This window comes from Opisthocomus hoazin, chromosome 1 (genome assembly GCF_030867145.1).
Source record: "Opisthocomus hoazin isolate bOpiHoa1 chromosome 1, bOpiHoa1.hap1, whole genome shotgun sequence".
Taxonomy (NCBI): Eukaryota; Metazoa; Chordata; class Aves; order Opisthocomiformes; family Opisthocomidae; genus Opisthocomus; species Opisthocomus hoazin.
Window position 1 is genome coordinate 85,725,540 of NC_134414.1, and position 27,744 is coordinate 85,753,283.

The 27,744-nt window shown below is 43.5% G+C and overlaps 1 protein-coding gene across 1 annotated transcript in view; it reads right to left on the reverse strand.

Annotated features, from left to right (window-relative positions):
• Positions 1 to 27,518, reverse strand: part of ANOS1 (anosmin 1) — a 150,341-nt gene extending 122,823 nt beyond the window's left edge. Inside the window, exon 1 of the mRNA XM_075428212.1 lies at positions 27,315 to 27,518. Within this exon, the coding sequence (XP_075284327.1) occupies positions 27,315 to 27,503 (189 nt within the window). The 5' untranslated portion in view covers positions 27,504 to 27,518. The remainder of the gene's footprint in view (positions 1 to 27,314) is intronic.
• Between the last annotated feature and the right edge of the window lie 226 nt (positions 27,519 to 27,744).

The window sequence follows — 27,744 nt, forward strand, 5'->3', positions numbered from 1 at the left end:
CACTTCAATATATAAAGAAGTCTTACAAGAAAGACTAAGAAAGACTTTTTCCAAGTCCTGCAGTGACCAAAAAAGGGGCAGTGGTTTTAAACTGAAAAAACTAGATATAAATTGGACATAAGGATGAAATCGTTTATAATAACGGTGGTGAGATACAGGAACAGGTTGCCCAGAGAAGTGGTGGATGCCCCATCACTGGAAGTGTTCAAAGTCAGGTTGGACAAGGGCTTTGAGCAACTCTATCTCGTGAAAGACATCCCTGCCCAGGGCAGAGGGTTAGACTAGATGACCTTTAAAGGTCTCCTCCAATCCAAACCCTGCCGCGATTCTATCACCACGAAGATTGTTCAAGTCACACACTCACAGAATGACTGAAGTAGACAGGGACCTCTGGACTTCATCTGGTCCAATTCCCCCACTCAAGCAGGGACACCTACAGCCAGCTGCCCAGGACCAGGTCCAAGGAGTTTTGAATAGCTCCAAGGATAGAGACTCCACAACCTCTCTGCGCAACCTGTGCCACTGCTCAGTTACCCCCACAGTGAAACAGTGTTTTGTGATGCTCAGAAGGGAGTCTCCTGAGTTTCAGTTTGTGCCCATTGCCTCTGGTCCTGTCACTGCACACCATTGAGAACAGCCCGACTCCATCTTCTTCGCACCCTCACTTCTGGTATTTACATATGTTAATGAGATCCTCCCCTCAGCCTGCTCTTCTGTAGGCTGAACGGTCTCAGCTCGCTCAGCCTTTCTTCCTAAGAATGATGCTCCAGTCTCTTCAGCATCTTCATGGCCCTTCACTCGGCTCTCTCCAGTAGGTCCCTGTCTCTCTCATACTGAGCAGCCCCAGAAGTGGACACAGTGCTCCAGCTGTGGCCTCACCACTGCTGAACAGAGGGGAAGGATCACCTCCCTCAATCTGCTGGCAATACTTTGCCCAGTGCAGACCAGGATATCTTTTGCCTTCTTTGCTCTAAGAGCACATTGCTGGCTCATGTTTAACCTAGTGTCCATCAGGATCCCCAGGACCTTTTCTGCAAAGCTGCTTTCCAGATGGGTGGCTCCCAGCGTACACATCTGTGAATGGGGTAGTTCAACCCCAGGTGCAGGACTTTGCGCTTCCCATTGCTGAACTTCACGAGGTCCCTGTCAGCCCAATTTCTCCAGCCTTCCAGGTCCCTCTGGATAGCAACATGATCCTCTGCTGTATCAGCCACTCCTCCCTGTTTTGTGTCATCAGCAAACATGCTGAGGGTACACTCTACTCCATCAACCAGGTCCTTAATGACAATGTTAAACAGGACTTGACCCGGTATTGACCCCCAGAGTACACCACTAGTCACTGGCCTCCAACAAGGCTTTGTGATGCTGATCACCACCCTCTGGACTTGGCTATTCAGTCAGTTTTCTACACACCTCACTATCTGCTCATCCAGCCTGTATATCAATAGCTTCTCTGTCAGGATCTTACAGGAGACAGCATCAAAGGCCTTAGTGTAGTCCAGCTAGACAACATCCAGAGCACTCCCCTCGTCTACGAGGTCAGTCACCTCAAAGGACTTTATCAATCAAGACCTCCACTTGGTGCAGCCATGCTGACTACTCCTGATGATTTTTTTGTCCTTAATGTGCCTTGAAAGGTTTTTCTGGATTCACTGCTGCATCACCTTCCCAGGGATGGAGGTGAGCCTGCTCAGCCTGTAGATCCCTGGGTCCTCCTCCTTTCCCTTCCTGAAGACAGCAATCACATCTGTTTTCCTCCAGTCTTTGGACACTTCTCCCAGTCACCATGATCGATCAAAGAACATAGAGATTGGCTTTGCAATGACAACTGCTAGCTCCCTCAGCACTCATTGGTGCATCCCATCAGGGCCCACGGACTTGTTCATGTCCAGCTTGCTCATATATTCCCTGACCTGATCCTCTTCCAACAAGGGTACATCTTCCTTGCTTCAGCCTTTCCTCTTGGTCTCTGGGACCTGGCACTCCTGAAGGCTGATCTTGCTAGTAACGTCTGAGGCAAAGACGACGTTCAGCACCTCAGCCTCTTCCATGTTCAATGTAATCAGGTTCCACATCTCTTTGAGCACTGAGTTTCACCAGTCTTCCTTTCATCACCTAGGTACTTACAGAAGCCCTTCTTGTTGTCCTTTATGTCCCTGGCCAGATTCAATGCTATCTGGGCTTCAGCTTTCCTAACTTCATCTCTGGATGCTCAGACAATTTCTCTGTATTCCTCATGGTTTACCAGTCCTTGCTTCCACCCTCTGTATGCTTCCTTTTGTGTCTGAGTATTGCTAGGAGCTCCTTGTTCACGTACGCGGGGGCTTCCTGGTATTTTTGCCTGACCTCCTGTTCATTGGGATGGACGGCTCTTGAGCTTGGAGGAGGTGATCCGTGAACACTAACCAGTTTTTTTGGGCTCCCCTTCCCTCCAAGGCCTCATCCCACAGTACTCTTCCAAGCAGATCTTTGAAGAGGGCAAAGTTTGCTCTCCCAAAATTGTTCCAAAAATCTTTCCAACTGGCACAGGAGCTCGGCCTCAACACAAAAAAAAACAGCAAAAAGAATCATAATTCCTTTTTTTCAAGATACTGTACACCAAAAAGGACCAGAAAGCTCAGCAACTAAAAGGACGGAAATAGTACGTATTTTGATTCACATGTTCCTGTCAGATAAGTTGTGGAAACTAAAGCCTTCATACAACAAAGAACATAAATCTGCTTTCTACCTATTCTTCTAACAATATCAACAACTAAGCGCACTCTTCTGTGCAACGAAGGACCAATGAATTGGGGAAAAAAAAAAAAAATCACACAGATCTACTCCAAGATCAATAGGAGAAACAAATATTTGGTTAGATCGGTCATCTAAGAGCATGTCCTTCCCATACTTAGAGATGAGCACAGCTCACTAAGATGGTTCTGTAAAAATACCAATGGCGAGTCACTTCCAAGTACAATTCAGAATCACCTTCCAAATTCTTCTTAACCTTCTGTTAGTAGTAAAGATGAAAAGATGGAGGATAAGCTAATCAGTCTACAAACTTGGGTGTTTCAGCCCCACGAGATAAATCACTGCCTTCTTCATTTTGAGCATTAAGCATATTTTGAATCTGATACAATGCAAAGGCAAGTCAGTAACACAGATTTGGATCAGACACACTGCAAAGTTCAGGAACTGAAACTCAAGCATTGAATTTGCATGTTACTCTTGTACCTTAAAAACCAAACTAATGCAAATTATGCTTTCACCTCATCTTTTAATCTGAATTTCAGAAGCTTTTATATCTGCCTTTTTTTTCATATGAGCTGTAATGCTAAAAGTTTCTATTCCTGTATTACTTAAGGAGCTCTGGGGATGACAAATGTAAAGACATAACCACTCCTTTCCACTTGTAAGCTTATTTAGGAGCAATTTTAAAATTTTAGTTCATACAATTTAATTTCAATATTTTATAAACATTTATTTAGCCTTATCTCCCCAGTAGGTTATAATGCAATCATTATTTGATTTTATAATACTATTCTCATCTGCCGTTACTGTAGAATTTAGCTAAAAATAAGATTTGCTAGTGTAAGAATAGCTAACTGAGCAACATCTCAGGTCCAACCTCTTCAAAAAGAGACATAAATAGAAGAAATAAAACTTTAGAATAGCCGTAAATAAGATATGCTAGTGGGAATACTTGAGTATTACCCTCAATGTTGTATGATGATTTATTATTTCCATTTACAGATCTAGCCAGCAATAATGCTAAAACAGTATTTTGTGTGCTACTTTCAATTTATCCCCCCTTTCTTCTTCATATAAAATGTGACAGATGTAGCTGATTGCAATAACAGATTAGTAGCAGCTCGATGCTTTGTTTCAGTTATGTTGCTGGCTTGCACTGAACTAGAAAAAGTAGTCTTGCTTTTGAATTACATGTTACCTGAGACAATAACGCCATAAATGTCCAGATGTGTGGCTCTCCTACTTCATAATTTCAACATCTACAAATGTTTTCATTTTTTCAACTGAAAACTACTACCACTTAAATTAAAAAGTAAGTTTAGCAAAACATAAAAGTATTGTCTAGCAACTTCATACAAACTAACATGATGTGAATGGTCTTTCATTGTACAAGGTGAAAGAGCAAATTCTACAGGCTTCCTTTGAACAACAGGGTATCAGCGGAAGCAGGAAAGCTAAATGAACGCTTTCCTCCACTCTGCATCTCAGCACATGGTTAATCTAAGTTACACAAACGTTCAGCTGTGATTTTTTTTTTCTGCTTCTAATCTAATGTACCTTGCTGAAACTGCAATTTCAAAATACCAGAAATTTGTGTTTTATCGAGCACATTTTTCACGCTCCAAGATTACATCCTTAGTTCCCTCACATCTGTTTTTCTTCAAACCTAGTACTGATCTGACTTATGCTAATGAGAGTTTTGACTTTGTCTTTAGTGGTGGCCTAACTCTGCTGTGCAGAAATTGCCTTGAGGAAGAGTCAAATACCTCTGTTTCTGTCCATCTACAAGCCTTCCACCAGTGTACCTTCTGGGCAAACTTAAAGTATCTTAATCTGTATACTGAAGAGAAGAAACTGTGCTCAATAGGACAAACTCCATATATTCTATCTTCCCAGCACTGACACATCATATGAAAGACGTCAGGCAGATGAGACTAAAACAGTCTCCAACATCACATAATAGATGGAGACCACAGGAACTCAGACCACCGTCTGAGCCCCACACACTTTCACTCTGCCAGAAAGGAAACTGCAGACAAACAGAATCAGGCCTTCAAAGACCAGGACTGTATGACATGTATAACACAGGAGTTTACAAAAGCAAAGGCACAAGGAGGAAAAAAAAAGGGGGGGGGGGGAAATCAGACAAATATTACAAGATTTATAATTCAAATTTTTCATGACAATACAAGCCACAAGTCTTTTTAATGAAACTGATAAGATGGCATCTCTAATCATTCTTACTATGCTTCATTTCAGCAAGTAAATGTGCACACTTGCTTTCCTCTGGTAAACCACAAATGTTCTTGGGCCTAAACAGTTAAGACAGAAACATCTGTGTTCTGTGCCCTCTTACGCCTTGAAAAAATAAAAGTTGTGCAGCATCTTTTGTAAGAAAAAAAATGCACGTAGAGAGGCAATGAAGAATCGGTCTTCACCTGTCTACAGTGTGCCCCAGGGAAAAAAATTAATACCCTAATCACCTTCACAAGCAAGTAAAAACTGGTCTTTCATGGAGTAACAAGGGGAAAAAAAAAAAAAAAATCCTTCATTCGCATCTCTGTCCATAATTATGTTAGCAGATACAATCCTTCTTTTGAAATGCCAGAGATCAGCTGTGAAAAAGGAACCAGCCATTTAATCTACTATGACAATACCAGTATATCTATTATCGGTTTTGGAAGTCTTTCCTCCCCTGCCCAATCTTCAATTCACTTTTGAGTGAAACTGCTGTCTCTCAGAAGTGGCCTCTCCTGATGACTTCACTGAGTCTTTCAAAATGACAAAAAAAAGCGCATAGAAATAAGCCTTTCAAATAACCGTACCCACTGACATGAAACAGAGCATTTCAATAGACAAATCAATCGCTGCTGCAATGATGAATTTAAAGAGACAGGTTCCCAACACTTTCCTTAACCTTTCAAAAATCTCAACAGCACAAAATTATATGTAATGGTAAAATGTAATTTATACTGTGCCTGACATACTTCCTGGCTGCATGCTTACTAGGGAGTTATCTATGGCAGTGCTGTGTGTCTCCAGGCCCAACTCTGAAGCATGAAATTAAGGTGCAGTATGGAATCAACAAATTCAAACTAGGCTTTCCAGTTCCCAAATACCAAAGCATGCATCTAGGAATGAATTTTAGAAAAGCCTGTACACTTAGTGGCGAGAGATACCAAACCCAGCAGATATGAAATGCCAAAGAAAAATTTCTTTCTCAAAGCCTTTCTCTTGAGATTAAACATTAACTTGTAGCAGACGTATGGACAGGGAACCACAGTCTCACCTCTCCTGAGCTCTGGTATTTCGTTATTTTTTTGCATAAAAATAAATGACACTCATTTTTCTTTGAAAGTATGGCAGAAAGAACAAAAGAGGATATCTGTTTATACAACATCTTGAACACCTGCCCCGGAAGTCTTTCACTAGAACAAATTTAAGCCTTTGTGCACGTTGTAATGACTCTTAGCAACAGGCCAGAATGAAGACTGAAACCTGGCCAGCAAAACTGAACCACGCTGTAGAAGTGAACAGGAGCTATACAGAGTCAGAGACAGCAAACAAGCAAGGACATAAAGCCCAATGACAAGGTCCACCTCTGGGAAGTAAGACTGCTCCTTCAAGGATAATTTATGCAAATATAGTTTTAGTGTCCTCACTTCTACTTGCTTGTCCAACCTATGGCAACTTTGAAGACCTTCCACTGAAGAAGCCATGGATAGAAGAGGATGAGCATGTAATGAAACCACCCATAAAATACAACAGAATCCCAGATGTATTCTGGTTCCTTGTCTAACGAACCAGGGAAGGTAGGAAGGACATACAAACAATTGAAACACGCATTTATTGTTCCTCTTATAGTTTCTTAGTTCATCGTAAATTACGTCTTAAGGAAAAATTAATTCCTTAGTAAGAAACTTCTGTTGCCTTATAATGGTTCTAATAAGGAAAGAAATTCAATAAAACAAGCATCAAAAAAATCTTAGGTTGAATGTTATTGAACAGGACCATTTCCGGCACTTAGGTACACAGGATGGTGCTCGCACGTACAGTTGCAGTTTCCATTATAATCATTTGATTGGGATACTTCATTTCATCCTGACAGAAAATGATCAGAACTTGGCTAGTTATTCTTTCATCACTTCTAAGCTGTATTAAACCGCGTGATAACCCTAACTGCTACTAGGAAGTTCTAGCTAATACAAAACATTGTCACATACTGCAGAAAATTTAGATTTGCCCAGTAGCTGCTGCCGGATCCCAGTCTCCCCAGTCACCAGCACCTGGACATGCAAGCTCCAAAGAACACAGGGACAGCCTGCCACGCACACTGGCAGAGCAGAATGGGATCCCAGTAGCCAACTCGGCTGTGGTCCTGCCCTCGGAGACACAGCATGACACAGCCAGAGCTGGTCAGGGCTCCCCTGGCTCTTGCAGCCACGAGCCTGCTGTCCCCTTGCCCCGGAGGCACACAGCCCCCGGCCACCTCCCCGCCCACAGGCTCGCTGGTTACCCCGGCTCTTCACCGGCTCTCGACTGTCGGCCACGGGCACTGCAGGCACGGGCCGTGCCCCTGAGACCCGCAACCTCGCACCGGGGGCTGGCTCTTGGCTTTGCCGCTCCAGTGCCCCCGGCCACCGCCTCTCAGCACCCGGGCCCTCCGGCCTGTGGTCCCAGCCTGCCGCCAGCACCCAGGCCCTCGCTCACTCCAGCCACTGGCACCGGGGACACACGGGCCCCCACCTGGGGCCTGACTCCAGCTGCTGGCACTCGGGCACCCACACACAGACGCACCGAACAGACGCCCTTCAGCCAGCAAAGAGGAATTTGGTGAGGCAGGACAGACTGCGCCGGTCAGGAGCCGGGCATGGCAGGGCAACCACATCAGCTATTGACATGCATCCCGCCCTTTTTACCCCTTACCCCTCTATTTCCCCACAACAAGCCCTGCACAACCCCAGACTGCTCTTCCCCTGCCCCCCACAATGCGTGCCGTGCCCCAGGCAGTGTCTCCGGCACTGAGTCACCTCTGTGGCTCTGTGGAACAGCCCTGGGAGGGCCCGGAGAGGCCGTCCCTCCCTCCAAGCCCCTTATCGGGGCTCCCGTCTGCCTTCGGGACGCGGTGCTCCCCCGGCCTGGTGGGGATGGGCCTCTGATGGGCTGATGGCTCCTGTGGTGGGGCTGGGAGCAGCCGGGCAGGGCGTGATTTGGGATCCCCCACGTGCCATCGCCTCTCTGAGCTCTTCCATGGGTCCTCAGACCAGCTTTCCTCACACAATCTAACAGATCATGCCTAAATATTTTATAGCAATCATAGAGAACTGAACTATGTTCCAAATACCACAATACCACCTATTCAAGAGTGGCTACAAAAGGTTACTGAAGCAAAAGCGTAAGAACTGGATGAGCAGCTAATGGCTCGTTCCACGCTTTTGGTCTCTCTTGTTACTGTTCTCTGTAGTTTTCCTACTTCTGCTGTACCTTTTTGAGATGGAAGGACAGCAGCAGCATGCAATGTTCAAAACGGGTCTTGGCATAATTTATACAGTATTATAATATCTTAAATTTTATCCACGTTGTTTTTCAAAAATCCTTAACTTTCACTTTATAATTGTGATTCCTCCAGAGAAGTCAGGGGATATTTTCACCTTTGTCACATTTCAATGTTGTGTGGGCAGCTGTCAGGGCCCTGAAGACCTAAGTAGGCCTTAACAGACCTCACCTGGGGTCTCCACCCTCACCTCCTGTCCACAGGCCCAGAAGTCCCGTTTCAGCCCAGCTGGAGCCATCAGTCCATCTGCGAGCTGTGCCTGCCTCTGGCCCTGCCTCGTGGATGGACATCTCACCTAGGCGGTGGGCAGCTCATCTCCTGGCTGTACCCTGTAGCTTGTGTCTGGCCCCGCCTCTTGACTGGACCTGGGGCCGTGTCCTGAGGCCTCACCTCCAGCCCTGTCTTTGGCCCCATCTTCTTTTAGAAGAGAAAGAAGAAAAAAGGAGGGGAGGGGAGGGGATTTCAGTTGGAAGGGATCTACAACAATCATCTAGTCCAACTGCCTGACCAATTCAGGGCTGACTAAAAGTTAAAGCATGATATTAAGGGCACTGTCCAAATGCCTCAAACACCAACAGGCTTGGGTTATCAATCACCTCTCTAGGCAGCCTGTTCCAGCATTTGACCACTCTCTCAGTAAAGAGACGCTTCCTAATGTCCAGTCTAAACCTCTCTTGGTACAGCTTTGAGCCATTCCCACGCATCCTGTCACTGGATCCCACAGAGAAGAGCTCAGCACCTCCCTCTCCACTTGCCCTCCTCAGGAAGCTGCAGAGAGCAATGTCGCCCCTCAGCTGTCTTCTCTCCAAACTAGATAAGCCCAAAGTCCTTAGCTGCTCCTCACAGGACATTCCTTCTAGCCCTTTCACCAGCCTTCTTGTCCTCCTCTGGACACATCTGAGTACCTTAACCTTCTCAGATTGTGGGGCCCAGAACTGCATGCAGTACTCAAGGTGAGGCCTCACCAACACTGAATACGGCAGGATAATCACCTCTCTGGACCAGCTGGTTATGCTGTGTTAGATGCACCCCAGGGTGCAGTTTGCCCTCTGGGCTGCCAGGGCACACTGGTGACTCCTGTTGAGCCTGCTGCCAACCAGCACCCCAGATCCCTTTCTGCAGGGCTGCTCTCCAGCCACACCTCTCCTTTTTATACATGTGCCTGACATTACTCCATCCCAGGTGCAGAATCCAGCATTTTTACTTGTTAACTTTCATCCCATTAATCATAGCCCAATGCTCTAATCTCTCTAGATCTGTCTGAAAGGCCTCTTCTCCTTCAAAAGAGTCAACAGCATGTCCCAGTTTGGTATCAACAGCAATGTGCTAATGGTGCATTCAACTCCTGCATCCAGATCATTGATTAATACATTGAAGAAGACTGCCCCTAGAACTGAACCCTGAGGAACACCGCTGGTGACTGGTTGCCAGCCAGAGGTAGCCACATTCACGAGAACCCTTTGAACCCTGCCCTTCAGCCAGATCTTCACCCAGCACACCATGAAACCGCTCATCCCACAGTTGCCCCTGGCTGCCCCTGACCCTGGCTCATCGCTTGCCGTGCCTGAGACTGGTGACGACCCTGTTACCAGCACCCAGCTCTGCCCACCCTGTGGGGCCGCTCCCCTCGGAGAAGCCACCGCCTGCGATAGGGTCACCCTCAGCCCCTGGCTCCCCATCCCCTGGGAGCAGCCAGCCCTTGCTGAGTCTGAGAGCAGGAGACTGTGCTATAACAACATCTTCATTTTTTCCTGATGTATAAGAAATGTCTTTAGACTTTGCTATAGTTAACAAAAGCACACAGCAAAATTTCAACAACTAAACCAAATAAAGATCACCCAAACCAGGCAAAACAACAAAAGATATAAAACCTACCGAAACAAACAAAAAAAATCACCACATAGGACTTTAATGCAAGAAAAGGTAAGAGAACAAACAGTACTTAGCGGATATTAGTCACGTTGCTTAATATATTACCCTCAGACACTTGGATAACTTCATGATAAGTGTGTTATATAAAAACTTATGTAGAAATACAGCCTTAAGCTCAATTGTGTACATGTATTTCCTCTGCCATCTTACAAGTACATACAACTCTTTATATAAAAAAATTAACCAATAAACAGTATTCTGAAAAGGAAGCCAAAAGGAAGAACACATTTTGGAACACACACCTCGAGTTCTTCTGTTACTGTAACTAGCCACTGTGATCCCTCACAGCTAAAATAAATGTACATCCTCCCTACCAGAAGCCATTTCTATACCAGAGATGTTTAAACTGTAGAAAAGTAAATGTTAGTTATTGGTTAACCCAAAGTAATGAAGTTAAAGAGATGACTGAATGTAAGAAATAGTTATAAAACAGATCAGGCTAACATTTCGTTCTTCTGGTGACATAACTGCAATTTGTAAATTTAAACTAAAATTAAATTATCACGGGTAACAGCCTGACTAACACTGCAGTCAAATTTTAAACATCTGTATTTAACACCAGAAAACGCATATAACAAATAATTTTTAGGTCTCAGTCGGGTTTTTTTTGGGATTTACACTAATGCTGCCATCACCTGTAATGTGCCAACTCCTATCACAATGATATAGCGGGTTGTCCTGTAGATGAACGGGTACAAATAGAACTGCATTGACCTCAACTTTGCACTGATATTTTCTAAAGAGTTCATGCAAACTCATCTTCAACCTTTTTGTCTATTACAGACTGTTTTCATTAGAGTTTACACTGAAATATCTAAAGCTACAACTTTACATGCACCAAAATGAAAACACAGAAAAAACATTAGGATCAGAGTAATTACAAAAGGAATTAAGTAAAATCAGCAACCATCACCTAAATTGTGAGACACAACAGTATTTGTTCTCTGGCTGTCATCATTAGTAGGTTCCTAGAAAGACAGTCATTGAAATCCAAAGGTCATTACCAATGAAACAGCAAAAGATCCGTAGTTTTGAAAATACAGACTACGTATTGTTTGGATTAAATTTGCATCTCAAGCACGGGACACCTTTTCTCTCCTTACAGTACTGTCTTCTCACATGGACCGAAAAACTACTAGATAAACACAAGCTGTAAAAACAAATGAGCCACAGGAATCCTTGTGTCTCCACCGCACTTGCGAGATATGACTGCCTTCTTGTGGTTTGACAGACTTCACTCTTACCACTTCTAAGACTGATCTCAACTGAGGTCTTACTCCACTTAGCAGAAGTTTCTATTCATCTGTAAAAGAATCCAGATGAAATAAACTTCACCAAGCAATAGGAGGAACTAAATATACCAACATTAACTTGAAGATATTAAGTACGGAATCTCACACTGAGGCATGTGCTTTGGGCCAAACCCTGCACGCACTTCTTGGGGTTAAGTAATCCAGTTGAAGTGAACACCAACTAATCTGGTAGCATTAACATGGGAAGCAAAAGATAGCTTGTCAACTATTTGTTTGTAGGCTCCATTTCAAAACCACCACCTTTCCAAAACGCTACTGTGCCTTTTTTGTCATGTCATAAAGTAGATTTGCTATACAAATGAAATAATGAGACAGTAAAAGTATATGCCGGCTCCAGGATGCAATGGCAATGTAGCCCACTGGGAAATTAACACTGAAAAGAACAGAATACGTTCTAAAAATATAATGTTTACTTATGCAAAACACAATATAAATGTAGACATATATGACCTATTTTAGTGTACTTGAAAAAACACAATGGATTTACTAAAAAGCAGTAATATTCCAGGTTTCAGAAATGTGTGCATGCTGCTTTTAATACTGATTTGACTTTGTAACTGAAAACTATAGTCCATATTACCATTCTGTACAATTATAAGATTATTGGTTAGTTGGGTGATTCCCAGCAGCATGTGATGGGGGACACTTATCGCAAGCTGCATTCGCCTGCGCTGCCCACCAGCCGATCATTCCAGAATCAGCTACAAACACCCCAGGGTGTCTCCACACTAGGAAGTTATGTGAATCACAGAAACACATCTGTTGAGCAAAACAGCTGGTGCTGATGGATTTGATGCCTGCACTACACGTACACAAACTTCTCCTTTTCCTTAAACTAGTTCTAGGCTGGTCGCATGAACACCATGCCCATTAGTCGCTAAAGCACATCAGGTCCCCATGGATCATCTCTTCCAGTTATGCTCATCCAGAAGAAATCCACCACATGAAATCTCAGACTGGTCCGTGATGTGAAACAAACTGATAATGATGCTCAGGAGACTCACTCCAAAAGCAAACTCTGATCTACATTAAAACACTAATGTGTAGATGCACCTCAAACACTTCTAACCTCTCCCACAAAGACACAAGGGTAGTATTTCAGTGCTTCCTACTAGACTTGATTTTCCTCAGAAGCCACAGTGTTTCAGAGACACAGGGCAGCATTCCTTTCTGGACTTGCAAAACACTTAGGGTTCTGGTGTCTCATCTCCATAAGAAATGAAACATAAAAAAAAAAAAAAAAAAAAGAGCAACCACACATTTTTAGATCATCCAGAATGTCCATTATAAATAGTCTAACTATAAACTATATAAAGACAGGATACTTCATGCAGGTTGCATTGTCATGGAGTCATTTCTGATTACAAAACTGCTAAATGCATTGTATTACATAGTGGCCATATGATGTTTTACTGTATTTTACCCTATTCTGCTCCGGTATGTATAGGAAGGACATCATTATATACTAGACTTGTATCGTTGGCAAGAGTATGTACACACGCCTGCGCTTAAAACTTAACAGCTCTTCAGCTGTTACTATGACTCAGTATCAGGCACCATCAAATTTTATGCTCACACTCTTGTACCTAACATTCTAATTATTTCCAATATAGCTGTATGAAATTCACATGATAAATTTCAGGAATGTATTTCCTTTCTCTTTGGCACATGTTATTATTTTACAAGATACTAAATATTTCAAGCAGTAGTAGAGGCCATATCCACCACAAGCTGACGGATACATATTTTAATTTCCCTTTAACAGAAAAACAAACAAACAAATAAATTCCATGCAGTTCATTTCTCAACAGAAAATATTTATGACAAATCTCCCCTATATTGTTCCAATTGTCTTGATATATTACTACAAAATTTCTCCTCTTTGATCTGTGAAATGCAACAAGCTCAACAAACATCATTGCCAATATAAATACTTTGATTCATTATCCCAAGTTCTTTTAGTATTTTTAAAGCATGTAGAAAAGTGTAATCTCAGCAGTAAAACACAGCACAAACAATGATCCTACAGATGTTATACGCAGACAAAAATTTGACTATAATAATACATGGGTAGATCCACAGACCCATCCATATTTATAAATAAAGTTCTCTACACAAAAATCCTATTTTAGAAGAATCATTGAAGTGCATAGCAAAGCTCTCAGAAGTAACAAGTGTCAAAATTAACACAGTCCTTGGAGCTCTAACAGTTGTTTAAAACAGTCTTTGGGGATTTTTTTTTTTTTTTTTTCCACAAAAGACCTGGCTCAGTGAGTGAAGCGCACCTCACCAGACCTGGGACTTCCTAGAAGCCTTTGCAAAAGGGTTCTGTGGTCATTTACAAATTAAAGAACTTTCCAAACTAAAATCACGCTTGGACTCATAAACAGAACAGCCTATCTTCAATTCGAACAAAACCTAACACAATATTGTTAACATACTCTCAGAAAGCACCATTCCAAAGAAACATATGGCAGCCACATAAAAAAAGCTTTCGCCACAACAGTTAAAGCAGCATTTCAGGAGCAAGTCTTACTTCCCAGACATATTTTAATCACTACAGTCTTTCCATACATCTGCCTTCACTGCAGACATTACAGAAAGACAGACAAGATGTAACGGATACCATTTAATGAGCCCACAACTTTATTGCCTCATCTCTACAGCACAACCTGACAACAAACTACACCATGCAAGTTAACACTCTGCTCCCCATTGCTCCTAGCGGTTTGGCCCTCGGGCTGTCCCTTCCCAACCCAGCTCTCACTTGTGCAGAAAGACAACGCACAGGGCTGCCACATTACGCCAATAACAAAGACTTGCGGATGCCAGCTGCGTAGTGGTGCAACACCACTATCACACCACGTAATGAATGTCCTCCTCCTAACTGTATCACATAAAGAGGAAGCCATGACCCCCTTCACCCGACCAACTCAGCACTGCTCTCTTTCCCCAGCTCCCAGACCTGTAAACCCTGTTCATATTTGTCTGCAGACCACATTTTTATTCCTATCCTATTTTAAGGAACTGCAACAGCTCCTGGAACAGCAGAGGTTGCAATGACATGGTGTTGACAATGGATGAAAAACAGGCATCAAGTGAAGGAGCACACAGAAGGGTGGGTGAGTCTTTCCCTTTCCACTTGAAATTTAACATGCATGCTAACCTGATCCTAGCTTCCTAGCTGGGATCCTTTGGCCCTATAACACCGACAGCATATTCCTGAGAGAAGAGCCAGTCTTTTAATGTAGGTTACAACAGATACAACCCAGTTTTCTTAGGAGCTTTTTTACACTTTGTTAAGAACTGTATGTCACAAGAAACATCTATTACATGGGACAACTGCTGCACTCCAGTCTTCTAGACCACCCCGCAACCAATCTAAGACTGTGGAAGGACAGATGAGAGGGAGAGGAAATCAACATTAAATTCTATTATCTGAGAAAGACATTACATACTAAAACTACTCTACAGTCTGAGCTACAGGGATATTAACTTGATCTTCCTACAGTGACAATCTTCAGGGCAAGATTTATGTTGCCTCACCATACTGTCATAAAACTTTTCACAAACATAAAAGCCTTTCATGTGCCAGCTTTCTAGAATACAGTCTGATAACTAGCTAATGAAGACGTACCATAAAAAAAAAATAAATCTCTCTTCAAGGTAGGACTGAAGCTTTTGTGACTAACATGTCTGGTTACCAGACATATAGCTGTTATGCAGAGCAATAATTTCCTGACAAGTCCATCATGTTTCAGAGGTTTCTGGCATTAGGTGAAAGAGTTAAAAATTAAGACAGGATAATTTGCATTGAAGTTATTGAAAGGCTTGTAACATGAGAGATGTCAATGCTCAGTCTAAGCCACAGCAGTCTAAGCCTACCCAAGCCACTGTATTTTAAAGCCTCCAGTTAATGTAAACAATCAGATATGGAATTTTCATAGAATCCCACTGCAATGATCACACTGGTTCCAAAGCCTAGAATTTTCTTTTATATCTTTGATCTAAATTAACAGCCACTGAAGAAAAACATTATAATGTATATCCTTAAACTCATAAATGTGGGCAACTGAGATTAATACCGGTTGTCAACATCTTGAATTATCAGCACGCTTTTTATATTAAAATTATGTTTCTCTTTCTTAAATCATCTATTTTTCTAGAACTGACAAACTTTTTGGTTGTTCCATCTTTGGAAAGTCTCAGATATTGGTGGCATGCTCCAGAAATTCTATCCCAATTATAATGTCTCCTTCAATTTTACCAGCTTTCTCACCTGTGTAAAGCAATTAAGAAAGACAGTGAAGTGAAGTGGGTACTACAAATATGTTGATAATATTCAGGTTTCTTTTTAATTGGACTGAGGAGTTCTGCTTGATTTGCTGTCTCTGTGGGAAGGTCATGGATGAGAATAACTTGACTGAGGCTCGATATACACCAGATGGATCTACTAGGTATGAGTAAGCATCTTAGGGGCATGAAAATTTGACATCTGCTCCTATTATTAAGAGGATAAGCCATGCTTGTTGATGTAACTTACAGGGATGCTTTGGAATTCCCAAGGGCACCTGGATACAGAGAGTAAAATTAAGTAACTGAGCAATATCTAGCTTGTTTGGGGTTTTAAAATATTTATTTATTGTCTTTAGTGGTACTTGGCTCTGGTTACACCAAAAATTGCTTCTATCTTCCCTCACCATCCCGAGGAATCTCTTCTAAAAATAGCTTAATTTGAAGTCAAGGTTCTTTGCATCTGGCAGATAACTGGCAATTCAGTTTTACTTCGTCCTAATGGCATATTCCTTTACTACCACTCTGAATTTTAAAGGATGATGTGAAGATATCGTAAGATGGTATTTAACAAATTCAAGTTAACTGTCTTTAAACAGCATATTGTGAATTTTCTTGGTTTTATCTATAAATTCTGAACAGAAATTTCCAGTACATTTGCACTGCCCTAAGCTTATTCCCTTTGAAACCACTTTCTACAATCTGAAAAATGGCTGAGGTTTGGTTTAACTTCCAAGATCTGTCCGCTTTGCTGCTCTTCTTTTTCTGCTTAAGAATGCGAAGCTTTTGAACATCGGAGGAGGCGTGAAGTAATTATTATTTGCTGTTAAACACTTAATCACCACTGAAATGACAGCTTCTGTGCTTTCCAGTGCTCACATGTATACATGTGTTGTTCTATGATTAAAGAAAATCTTTTACAAGATGAGCTAATACACTGCATGTGCAGCGTCAAATGCATTCCCACTCTGGTCAATGAGGATCCACTGGATAGAAAATGCATGAAATTTACCGAAAGCCTACTGTCTTTCACACTGCTTATTCTACGTTTTAACTCAAAGAAAATCCAACAATAAGCTGCTAGCTGCAAAAATCTACATCTTCTTTCCTTATTTAGTCTGACAAACATGTCCCATAGCTGCTCGTAAGTACTATACGAAGTGACACACACCTCGTTAATGGGATGATTTTTGCCTCTTTGTGTCAGTTTGTCTAACCCTAAATGTTCCTTCCACCTACTGCACCTTCCAGACTGACCAGCGCTTGGCTAATTCACAATCCCTCAGTTCATAGAAAGAAACATCAAAACAGAAGAAAGCCTCAAGCTCTCCTAGTTCCAGTTCCCTTCCCAAAATTGCTAGATATGAATCAAACATCAACACATTAGACACTCTTTATGACTAAGAAAAATAGAGGCATTATTGTCTAGCTGTAGTTACACAACTAATGTGATTTCATTGTTTTCAATGTAGCTATAACCATCACCTAATTGAAAAAAAAAAGAAAAACACCTTGTTGAATTAGTTTCTATGCAGGAACATAAATTCTAAAAAAAAAACTGACTAACAGTGAGAGTATTAGGACACTTTACTATTACTGTTATCTCCCCTACCTCAGCTTTCAACTATTTGCTGCATCACATATCAGTTCACCCACGTACTAAATCCCAGCAGAACCTGAAGTCTTACATTAAGTGGGGTTAAGAAATGAATTTACGGTGTCTAGGTCCAACAATGCCCTAAGGCCTGACTGGAACATTCCAGTAGTACAAAGAAATCATTACCAGTTAAAAAACATTATCAATTAACTACAAATGATGTATAGCACCAGAACTATGGCCTAAATCACAAGATGTGATGAGAAATCATGTTCATGTATGTGAACCATGATTGCTTGTGTTGGCTTTTTTTTTTTAAATGTAAGTTCATGTGACGGTAACTCCCCAGAGAGTAATGCATAAAAAAGAAAAACAGAACTATGCTTATAAATTCTTATAAGAATGGCAAGGAAAGCTGAACTATGTTTGCATTGGATTAAATGAGCACATTATTCTCACCCAAACTTCACCACCAACCTCAATCTGACTCTCTGGACAGAAGACATTTGTCCTGAAGCACGCTTACTATTTCCCTCATATTATCTTCTTACAGGATCCATGGCAACTGGATTGCAACCCTCACAGGCAGAAAGAAACATAAAGTCTTCACTACCTTGGAGAGGTTTGCAGTTGAGTTGTGACCACTTGCAAAATTACACTGGCAGCAGTTTGTCAAACTTCTGACTTGAAAGAGAACATCCTTGTTGTAGACTGTGCCCAGCATACTGGCTGAGGAGGCCACCTCACTTTCTCTGCTGTATGGGAATAAAACGTATGTACAGCTCTTCTCTCATCACATGAGCAAACTTAATATGTGCAATACCGTATATCCAGCACTTCTGAAAATGCACAGAGTACATGCACAAGATCATCTTGCCGAAGAATTTGAACTACTATTTAACTCAGAATACATGTAAGTAAATCACAGTATTGACTCAAGACAGAAGGCTGTCATCACCAGAACGTATTTCTGGTTGAAAACTCTCCAGAGAGCAAGTTCGTAATGTCTGGAGAGCAGGAATGGTTCAGAAAGCCAAAGTTGCCTGTTCCTTTGTCCCTCTTTTCTCACAATCCATCAACATGGTTAAAGTCTTCAGGAAAGGCAGAAATGAGGAGCAAGCTGCCACCACCAGGCCACAGTCAGCCCATAAATTGCTTCCAGAATCCCAGGTTACTTATAGGAAAGAAACAAATGAAAACAAGCTGAAAAGCAGCCAGCCACAGGTCAGCAGCATTACCTGGACAGGCTGCACACTCGAGCACCCCCAGTCTAGAGCAAACTTAAATGTTTATTTGCCAGCACTGTTCTGTATGACAGGAGCATGAATTAGCTAGAACTTTGTGGTGAATTTTCTTGGTGGTTTTACCTGTAACTGGACTTCGCAATGAAGACAAAAGGATTTTTGAACCATATTTTTACTAAACTACAAACAAGAACAGTCAACCTTTTTAAAGCAGGTAAAACTCTGTGCAGCTGAGAAAGAACAGAAACAAAAAATATTTACAAACAACTTTTCCTACGCCCATTGTGTCTGTTCTCTGTTTCCAGCATTAGTTTCAACTAATTCTGTCACAGCAATGTCTACAGTCCCCTCTACTCCTAGACAGTTTCTCTTCCCAGCATTGTCCTCCCTAGGCTTGCTGGAGATCACCTATCTCCAGCTGTCTCACTTCTGAGACTCTCTGTCTCTTCTTCTGCTTCTCCTGCAAGTCCTGGGCTGTGTTTTCCTCAGGAATCTGAGCTGTCACCAGAGGAGTCACTCCCTTTGCAAGCCTGAGTCATGTCACTTTTGTTTTAAAGGAACATGCCATACACAAACCAAGAACAAACACAGAAAAACATGCCGCGTCCATAAAGGTATAATAAGCCATAGGGCCTTTTTTGGTGAAAGATCCATGTATTTGCCTGTATTATACATTAATACTTTTACATAATTTTGATCTTATACCTCTTGGACAGTCTAGAGAGACACTGGTGAAAATATGGTTAAAGGAAGTCAAAGGAAATTTGATATAAACTTTGGGCAGTGTTGTTCCCCAAATCTGAAAATATTTTATACTCTTTTTGGTGAATGAAAATAAACGTGTGGTTCTTTTTAATCAGAGATGAAAGGAACAGTACTTCACTTTCAGGTTTAAAGGGTCCACTTACCTTTCAACACCACCAGTTCTCCATCTTCATGTCCTGTGATCTCTTGGACACTGAAAGACTGAAAGAGGGATACAACTAGTACTGGGATACCAAGTTCACAGCACTCTTCTTTTTTGTTGAAAAAGGCTGCATGGATCCAGTGTTCCTACATGGCCCTGATCCAGCTGAAATCAATAGAAGGCTTTTCATGGACTTCAAAGGTTTCTGTAATGTAAGGCCTTACAAGGCTCAGCTGTGGGAAAGGTCAAAAAATGAAGATTTTGGTGTAAACTCCTAGGCAAGTGCTTTTTTGGTGCACGATTTCCATTTGCTAGGCACTGACTACTTAATATCATTATGAATGTGTCTTTCTTCTGTTACATCATATTCCTGATACTCAAGTCATTAATCATATTTTCAATCTTAAAAAAATATAGATGCTAAATAAAAGTACTTCCTTTTTCTGTTTATAGAAGTTGGATATCTACTTAAATCCAGATAATCACAGAAAGCAAAAAAAATCACAAAGAATAGCCAATGGAGATATAGACCAGCTTGTGAATAATAATCTCCATTTGTGGACACACATAAAATCAGCACTCACTCTTAAGAAGTTTGCCCTTTGCAAAATGACAAATGTTCAGCATCTGGGAAATCAGTCTGGTTTTCAATCTGTCTCAGAAATGTATTGGGGGTATTTTTTCTTATAGGACACTTACCAAACCAAACATATTTAAATACAGTTCAGAGCACTAGTTAATTACAGAGACAAACCATATGCAGAAATGAATAATGTTTTAATAATAGTTTTAATAGGAACACTACCGAGCTTATACCCTTTCAGTCTGTACGAAGTGGATATATGTTTGAACTGAAAAATTATTTACATTTTAGAACTCCCAGTGGTTTTCTTTCTGAAGTTTTCTAATGCTTTTCAAAAGCAACACCTCCTCTCCTTCCCCGACACACCCCTGTGACACTAAAACTATGCTTTGCCAATGTTTTCTAAACACAAAACATCTGCCTCAAAACATACTAGCTACATTCCTACTGATTTTATTGCATTTGGTATCAGGCATATTTACCAAATTAAAAGCAATTTTAGTTTCACAAAGAGCAAATAGCATAAAGATTTTTTTTTTCTAATATGTAAGCATCCACGAGTAAAATGCAAGAAAAGTATCCTGGCAAGTCTTACTGTTCAATGTAATTGTTCACCATTCATTTACGTTTTCATACAGTTCATTCAATTTGTATTTAAAATTTACACTTGAGGCATAGTCAAACAGGAACAGCTTGGGAAAGCAATGGTCAAGGTTAAGGTCCCAAATCTGACCAGGTTCTGTAGCCTTGGCACTCACATCAACTATGCAAGCCTTCACTGATGCCAGAGATTTGAGGTTGGTCATAAGAAAGTGAACATAACTGCCCCTGAAATCAGAGAGGTTCACACCAGACCTGGATACAACTGCAACAACTAACTGTGACTCAGTTCCACAATACCATGAATAATGCAGGTGCTTTCATTAGATGCAACCATTGCTATTCAGAATGAACCTTTCATCTTCAAAATTTCTACATAAGATCATGTTAGAAGATCTGTGCACCTCTTGTTCACAAGACTAGATCTCAATAATAGGAGCACACCAAATGCCAGAACAATTCTCCACACCATATGCTATATGAACAATAAAAACAGAAGAATGATTGGGAATTTTAACAAGTTTTGAGAAAATGACAAATGTTTGAATTTGTCTGTAGAAAGAGATTAACAGCAGTGTGCTTTAGGAGACATATGAAAGTCAGAATTATTTAACGCAAGGACTATTTCTGGCAACAAGGAGATGAGTACTGAAATGGCAACACAAGCAGATGGCACACATTGCCTAAGTAGTAACATGCAGAAAAGATTGTGAACATGTCCCAAAAGATCTAAGCAAACTCGGTGCCTGGGCAGCCTATCCACTGGAACTGAAACATTCTAGGAATGACACACTACATATCTACTACATCTCATTACAAAAGTACTACGTATCTTTTCAAAAGATTTCATGAGAAGTAATTTACGGTTTCGGAATTATTCAAGACAGGTACAACAAACAGTTTGTTCATGATCTCCATCATCTCTACAGCAGGGCTCCTTAGGCACATGCACCCTAGACTTTCAGCCTGCCCATACAGCTTTCCCATCTGGAATCAATCCCAGAGTTTTGCAGGTGCAGTCACTTTGGAGTTACAAGCCATTTGAAGGCAGATGTGCTGGCATGTAGACTGCTAGCTGCCTGACTTGTAGGTAAAATCTGGTATTGGGTATCTAGAGGTAATGACTTGTACGCTATTTGCTTGCAGACATAAAATCTGAGAACCTTTTATTATTTATTTAAAAGAATTGCCTGTTCTCCATCAAAAGCATCAGTTGTCCTGAAAGGCAACAGCCCATCTGTAACAGTGAAAACAACTTCCTACTGCATTACAGTTATCAGTCATTCAGCGTACCGAATTTTAAAGCCTTATTGTTCCCTCTCACAACTATTAAACATCCTGCAACATACAGACCTATTAGCTTAAAAGAACATTTTTCCATCCTTTCAAAAACAATTTTGAGTTAGCCTTAGCTGATCTAGCTTAGTACTAATCTATAAATAATAATTTTTAGTACATTACTGTTAGATTTATACTAAATCACACTTACAAGGGGAAATCCCTCAGTAATTTCCCTTCATATATCACAAAACTGGCTTACCATTTGAGGGATGTTTACACTGTATCAACTGGAACTCCTCCAATCTCCAGAGAAGTTAGTGTAGGTATGAAGACAAAACACCTACATAACCAAGCTCACCCACACTGTTGCTGGTTCGTTCTTAAACAGTACCCATCTGAACAAGCTTAAAGCAGTATTTCAGAAGCGTATTCAAGCAGCAATCACAATTCTGGATCGCATTATACATCCCAATGTAGGTGGATTTCCCTCTTAAGAATGAAGAAATTAATTTGCTAAGATTCATCTTACTATTGAAGACTACTCAAACACACACACACGCAAAAAAAAAACCCAAACTCTACCACACAGGGAAATGTACCAATATCTAAAAATATGGAAAAAAAATCTGATTGGATTTAGCATTAGCATTTTGATTTTAATGCACTGACAACTATAAATGGTCATATACACACCAAAGTAAGAAAATCTAAATAGTGAAAACTAATTTAGAAGCGAGTAAAAATATTTAGCACATACTATATCTCCAAAATGTAACTATTCCTATTCTCTGTTCTACTCACTCCTCCACATTTGGAGTGCTGGGTCCAGTGCTGACAAAGGACATGGACTTAGCGGAGCAAGTCCAGCAAAGGGCCACTAAGATTACGGGATTGTAGCATCTCTCACATGAGAAGAGGCTGAGAGAACGGGGATTGTTTAGCCTGGAACGGAAAAGGCTCAGGCAGTTCTCATCAATGTTTACATATATCTGATGGGAGGGAGTAAAGAACATGGAGCCAGTCTCTTCTCAGTGGAGCCCGGTAACAGGACAAGAAGCAATGGGCAAAAATCCAAACACAAGAAATTCAATCTGAACGTAAGAAACCACTGTGAGGGTGGCTGAACACCAGAACAGGTTACCAAGAGGTGCCGTCCATCCTCAGCTACTCTGCAACTCTGCGAGCATGTGGCTGCGGGCCCTCTCTGTCCCTGTCACCCCACACAGCAACCACAGCCAGTCTGGCTGGCAACCACCCCCAAAGCTCTTGCTGCTGCCATTCTTCCATCCTCTGGCATGTCCTACCACCCTCTCTGCTTCTGACCCAGTAAACAAGATTGACACCTCCCCTACCTTAGCTAACTTGTCAAGTTTATCACATTAAGCGGGAAGACACTTCAGAGGTCTGTAACAGATGGCAACTAAGACAAAAGATCTGTGAGCTCACAGGTCCAGCTAAACACTGCTCTCCACAACACTTTTATGCTGTACCTTTAGCCTATGTGCTTACACTGATGTTCAAGCTCCTATTCACAAAGAAAACTTATAAACATGCTGTTTTATGAACACAGCTCAGATGGTTGGCAGTAGAGGTTAAAATAATTGAACTTGAAAGCAGAACACTAAAGGTCACTGCCATGCCTGCTCCCCCAAAATGGAAGGAGTTCATCCACAGCCAATGCCACAGATGGGAAAGGCTACGCCCATAGACAGCAATGCAAAGAATTTAGTCTCACTCCACTAAAACAGGTAGGTTATACAGATAAGCCCTAGCTAAACTAATCTGAGTATTCAGGTCTCCTTCCCAGCTAGCTATTACGAGGTCCCTATTTATATCCATACCCTTTTCAGGAATGCAAAAACTCTTGCAGTAACTGTGACCTCATCTTCATGAGGGTTTTACCTACTGTACTGGGTTACTATAAAACCACATTCACAAATAAACTTTGGATACACCAAATTAGAATTCCTAACTTTCTCCTGCACATGGGCTAAAACACTGAGAAGGGAATCGCCTTAGCAAGAAAACGTTGAGGGAAATAATGTATCCAAAGACATCACCCTTCTTTACAGCCTCAGTCCCTAAAACAGCAAGCCACCTTCCACACAGGACACACAGTCTTGATGTTCCTTGTGGAGCTAGGCACCTTAGCCCTTCCTTTCATTCCAAACTGGGGGAAGACTCATCCTTCCCATCTTACAAGGGCAGGTCACTAACACACAGCCACGCCCTTCCAGACAGCAGCCAAATGGCACAACACTGATGACGATACAGGACTGTCAGGTTCAAATCTCCGTCCTCTCCACCAAAGGCCGGCCACTTGGCTGTCATGCTCTTGGTTGCTGGAAGAACACTCTTGCCATCCTCTCCTCTTCAGGTGATTTACAGAGAATTTTGTCAGAAACAAAGCGGAGCGGTAGGAACTCTACTTGTCAGTGCAGTCACCCAGAAGCATGGACGGGTTCCAGTGAATGCTCCAATTACTCCCTCACATGTTACCCAGCAGTCATTGTAAAAGCCCGGTCTCAACACCAAAATAACTAAAAGCGGTGAGTGCCCTGAACATGGCTGGACAGACGTGTTCTCCTTGCCCTACTCTTTCCAGTCACAGGGTCAAGGAACGCTTCATTCATTCAGTGCTGTCCAATGGCTCAAGTTCCACAGTTGGGATAAAAATGCTTTCTCTCACCTGCAAACGCCCAAAGCAAGCTAAAGCTCAATGCTGCACACAGTCAGAGTCCCTTCACTCATAGGCTGAACATCATTCTCTACTGTGGATAAGTATGTAATGAATATGCTGTTTTATAAAAAAAAGAAAACACTATGACCCATTCTGCTTACACTTTCTGTTTGTTTGCTTTTTTATGAAAGGACTTTGTGCCAGGACGTTTTGTGTTAAACTTTCTGGTCTGTATATGCACCATAGATAGATAAAAAACACACATATTTCATTGGGCTGTAAGAGCCATGTGGTATGATGTCTCTCATATCAATCCCAAATGTCCTTTGCTGCAACCTCTATGTAGAATTCCCCAACACTCCCAAAACCGGTCAACTCCCGGCCCTGGGAATTTTAGAGCAAAAAGTAGGCATCTGCGCCTGTTCAACAGGCATTCTGAAGATCACAGACTTTTGATCTACGTGACTAATTCTTCTTCTAGCCCACATCAATAGCCTACATGAAAAAAAAAAAAAAGTAAATTCTTTGACCTGTGCATCAGTTAAAATAATTTCTTATTAAGAATGCACCTTTAAAATAGGTTTAGAATTGCTTCCCAAAAGTAAATTAACAAATAGATTTTTTTTTTTTAAGAGAACACTTCTCTTGACCCTTCCAAAAATAGGGATGGTAAAAAAAAAATGGGTAAAAATTCTCTGTGGAGGAAAATAACGAAAATCTCTAGTTAACATTTGGGAAATTTGAAAAGTATCGGTTGGCATTCAAACAAGGGAGCCAGCAGGTACAAAAATAATCCTGCTCTCCTGTTCACACTACTTGTGTGAATGGCCCTCATTCTCTGTAAAAGGCCATCAGCGGTGTGGTTTTGGTACCACGAGCTATGTGAAATGAACTCTCCCTGGAGTGCCAGGGCGCCCACCCCCCGTGAAGCACCCATCTGCTGACTCCCTGACCCCCACCGCGGAGGCCGTGCGCCCTAAAGCAGGGCTGGGCAATGAGCGGGTCACTCTTCCGATTCTCCGATGAACTGGGAGACACCACAGTTCCTTCCTGCCCCAGCTGGGACGAGCCAGTGTGCGGCTCGCTTCAAAGGCTGAATCAGATTACAAGATAAGCGGGGGCATCCCTGAAATGAAAAGAACTCCAGAAGCTGCTACCGGTTGAGATGGGAAGGGGGTTGTGGGGTGCTCAGGAGGAGAGAGAAGAGAGGGGAGGGAAAGGAGCATCGCACCCCCCAGCCCTGGTGCAGTAACACAGCCCAGCCCCGCGGTCCCCCGCGTAGTGCCAGAACCCGGTGAGAACATCGGGTCCTCCCTGGGCTCTCAAACTCTCCTCCTTTTCCTCATTAGCAGGCAATGGAAAGCTTAACTTTTACAAACCAGAGCACTTTATCTTCCAAACATTACAGTCGCTTCGCGTCTAGTAGGAGTTTAATCCCGGGTAATTTAGATAAATGACCGTGTGCTTTAGCAGGTTGGGGTTAAGACTGAGATTTTTCAACTGATTAAAAAAAAACAGCCGGTTATCAAGTCCTAATTGAGTAATTTGCAGCTTATTTCACCCTGGCTAATTAAAATGTAATCACTATTGTTTGGCAATGTGCGTCCTGTCAGCAGTTTTAAATCGGAGAAGAAATCTGGCCAAGAAAACACACACACGCACAAAAAGAGCTGTTTACCAGAATCGGCTTGATGCAAACTGCCTCCTCAGCCACCGAAACTGTGAAACAAGTAAGCCACAGCCGCCCGGCAACGCCATGAAAAGCGCTCATCCCTCTCCCAGGCAGCGAGCGGGTTTAGCGGCTGTGTCCCCCCTTCCCCGCCCGCCTCGGGGCGCGGCCCGGCCTCCTGCGCCCAAACCCGCCGGCGGGCACCGAACGCGCCCGTCCTTCCTCCGCACCGACGTGGTTTTGGGTGGGATTCTTTTTTTTTTGAAACGGGGTTATGGCTACGTGCCGCTCAGACCCGCCTGCCGCGCCGGGACCTCAGCCCCGAAGGCGGCTCTGGCCAAACCGCCCGCCCCAGCGGGTCCGGTCCCTCCCGGGCCGGACAGCGCCGGGGTCCCGGCTCGGCCGCCGCGGAGCCCCGGGAAGCGGCTCCGTCCCCACCGGGCCGGGGGGCGAGGGAGGGAGGGAGGGAGGGAGGAGGAACGGACTCGGCTCGGTTCGATCCCTGCGCGGCGCGGAGCAGCGGGGGAGCGCGCAAGGTGCGCGGCACCGCGAGCAGGGAGGGCGGGCAGGTACCGCCGCTGGTCCGCCGCCCCCCGCGCCGCTCTCCCTTGTCGCATTTCGTGCCCCGAGGGTCTCCCCCCGCCTCGCCCCCGCTTCCCCACCGCCGTCGGCCGGAGACGCGCCCCTCCGATTCCGCAAAACCCCGCGTTACCCCCACCCGCACCTTCGCAGGAGGCCGCAACCAAGCGCCGCACGCTCCCGACCACCGCTCTTAGAACAAGCTCAAACTTTCCCACCGGGCTGCGGACGCGAACCGCCCGGCCCCGGCGCACCCCCGGCCCGGCCCCGCGGCCCCGGGGGCAGCGCCGAGCACCTGCGAGGAGCCGGGCCGGCGGCGGGCTGCCCCCGCGCGGCGCCGCGCCCCTACCTGGAAATGCTTGAAGAAGGCGGAGATGCGGGTGAGCTGCAGGCTGAGGCAGCGCGAGGCGCATCTGGCGGCCGAGAACGCCTCGTCCTGCCGGCGGGCGGCGGCGGCCCCCGGCCCGGCGGGGCTGCCGCAGGCGGCCGCTACCCAGAGGAGCAGGGCGAGGGGCGCGCCGGGCGCCCGCCGCGCCATGGCTCTGCGGGGGAAACGGGGCAGAGGGGCGGCCGGGAGCTGCGGGCGGGCGCCGGGGCGAGCTCCCGCTCGGCGGGCCGGGGCCGGGCTGCGCTGGGGGCAGGCACCTCCGCGCCGCAGAAACTACACAAGAAAGTTCAATCATTCAACTCCACTCACCCCCGCCCCGGCCCACCGCCCTCCCCCGCCCGGCAGCGGGCGGGCCGAGCCCGGCAGCGGCCGCGCCATTGGCTGCGCCGAG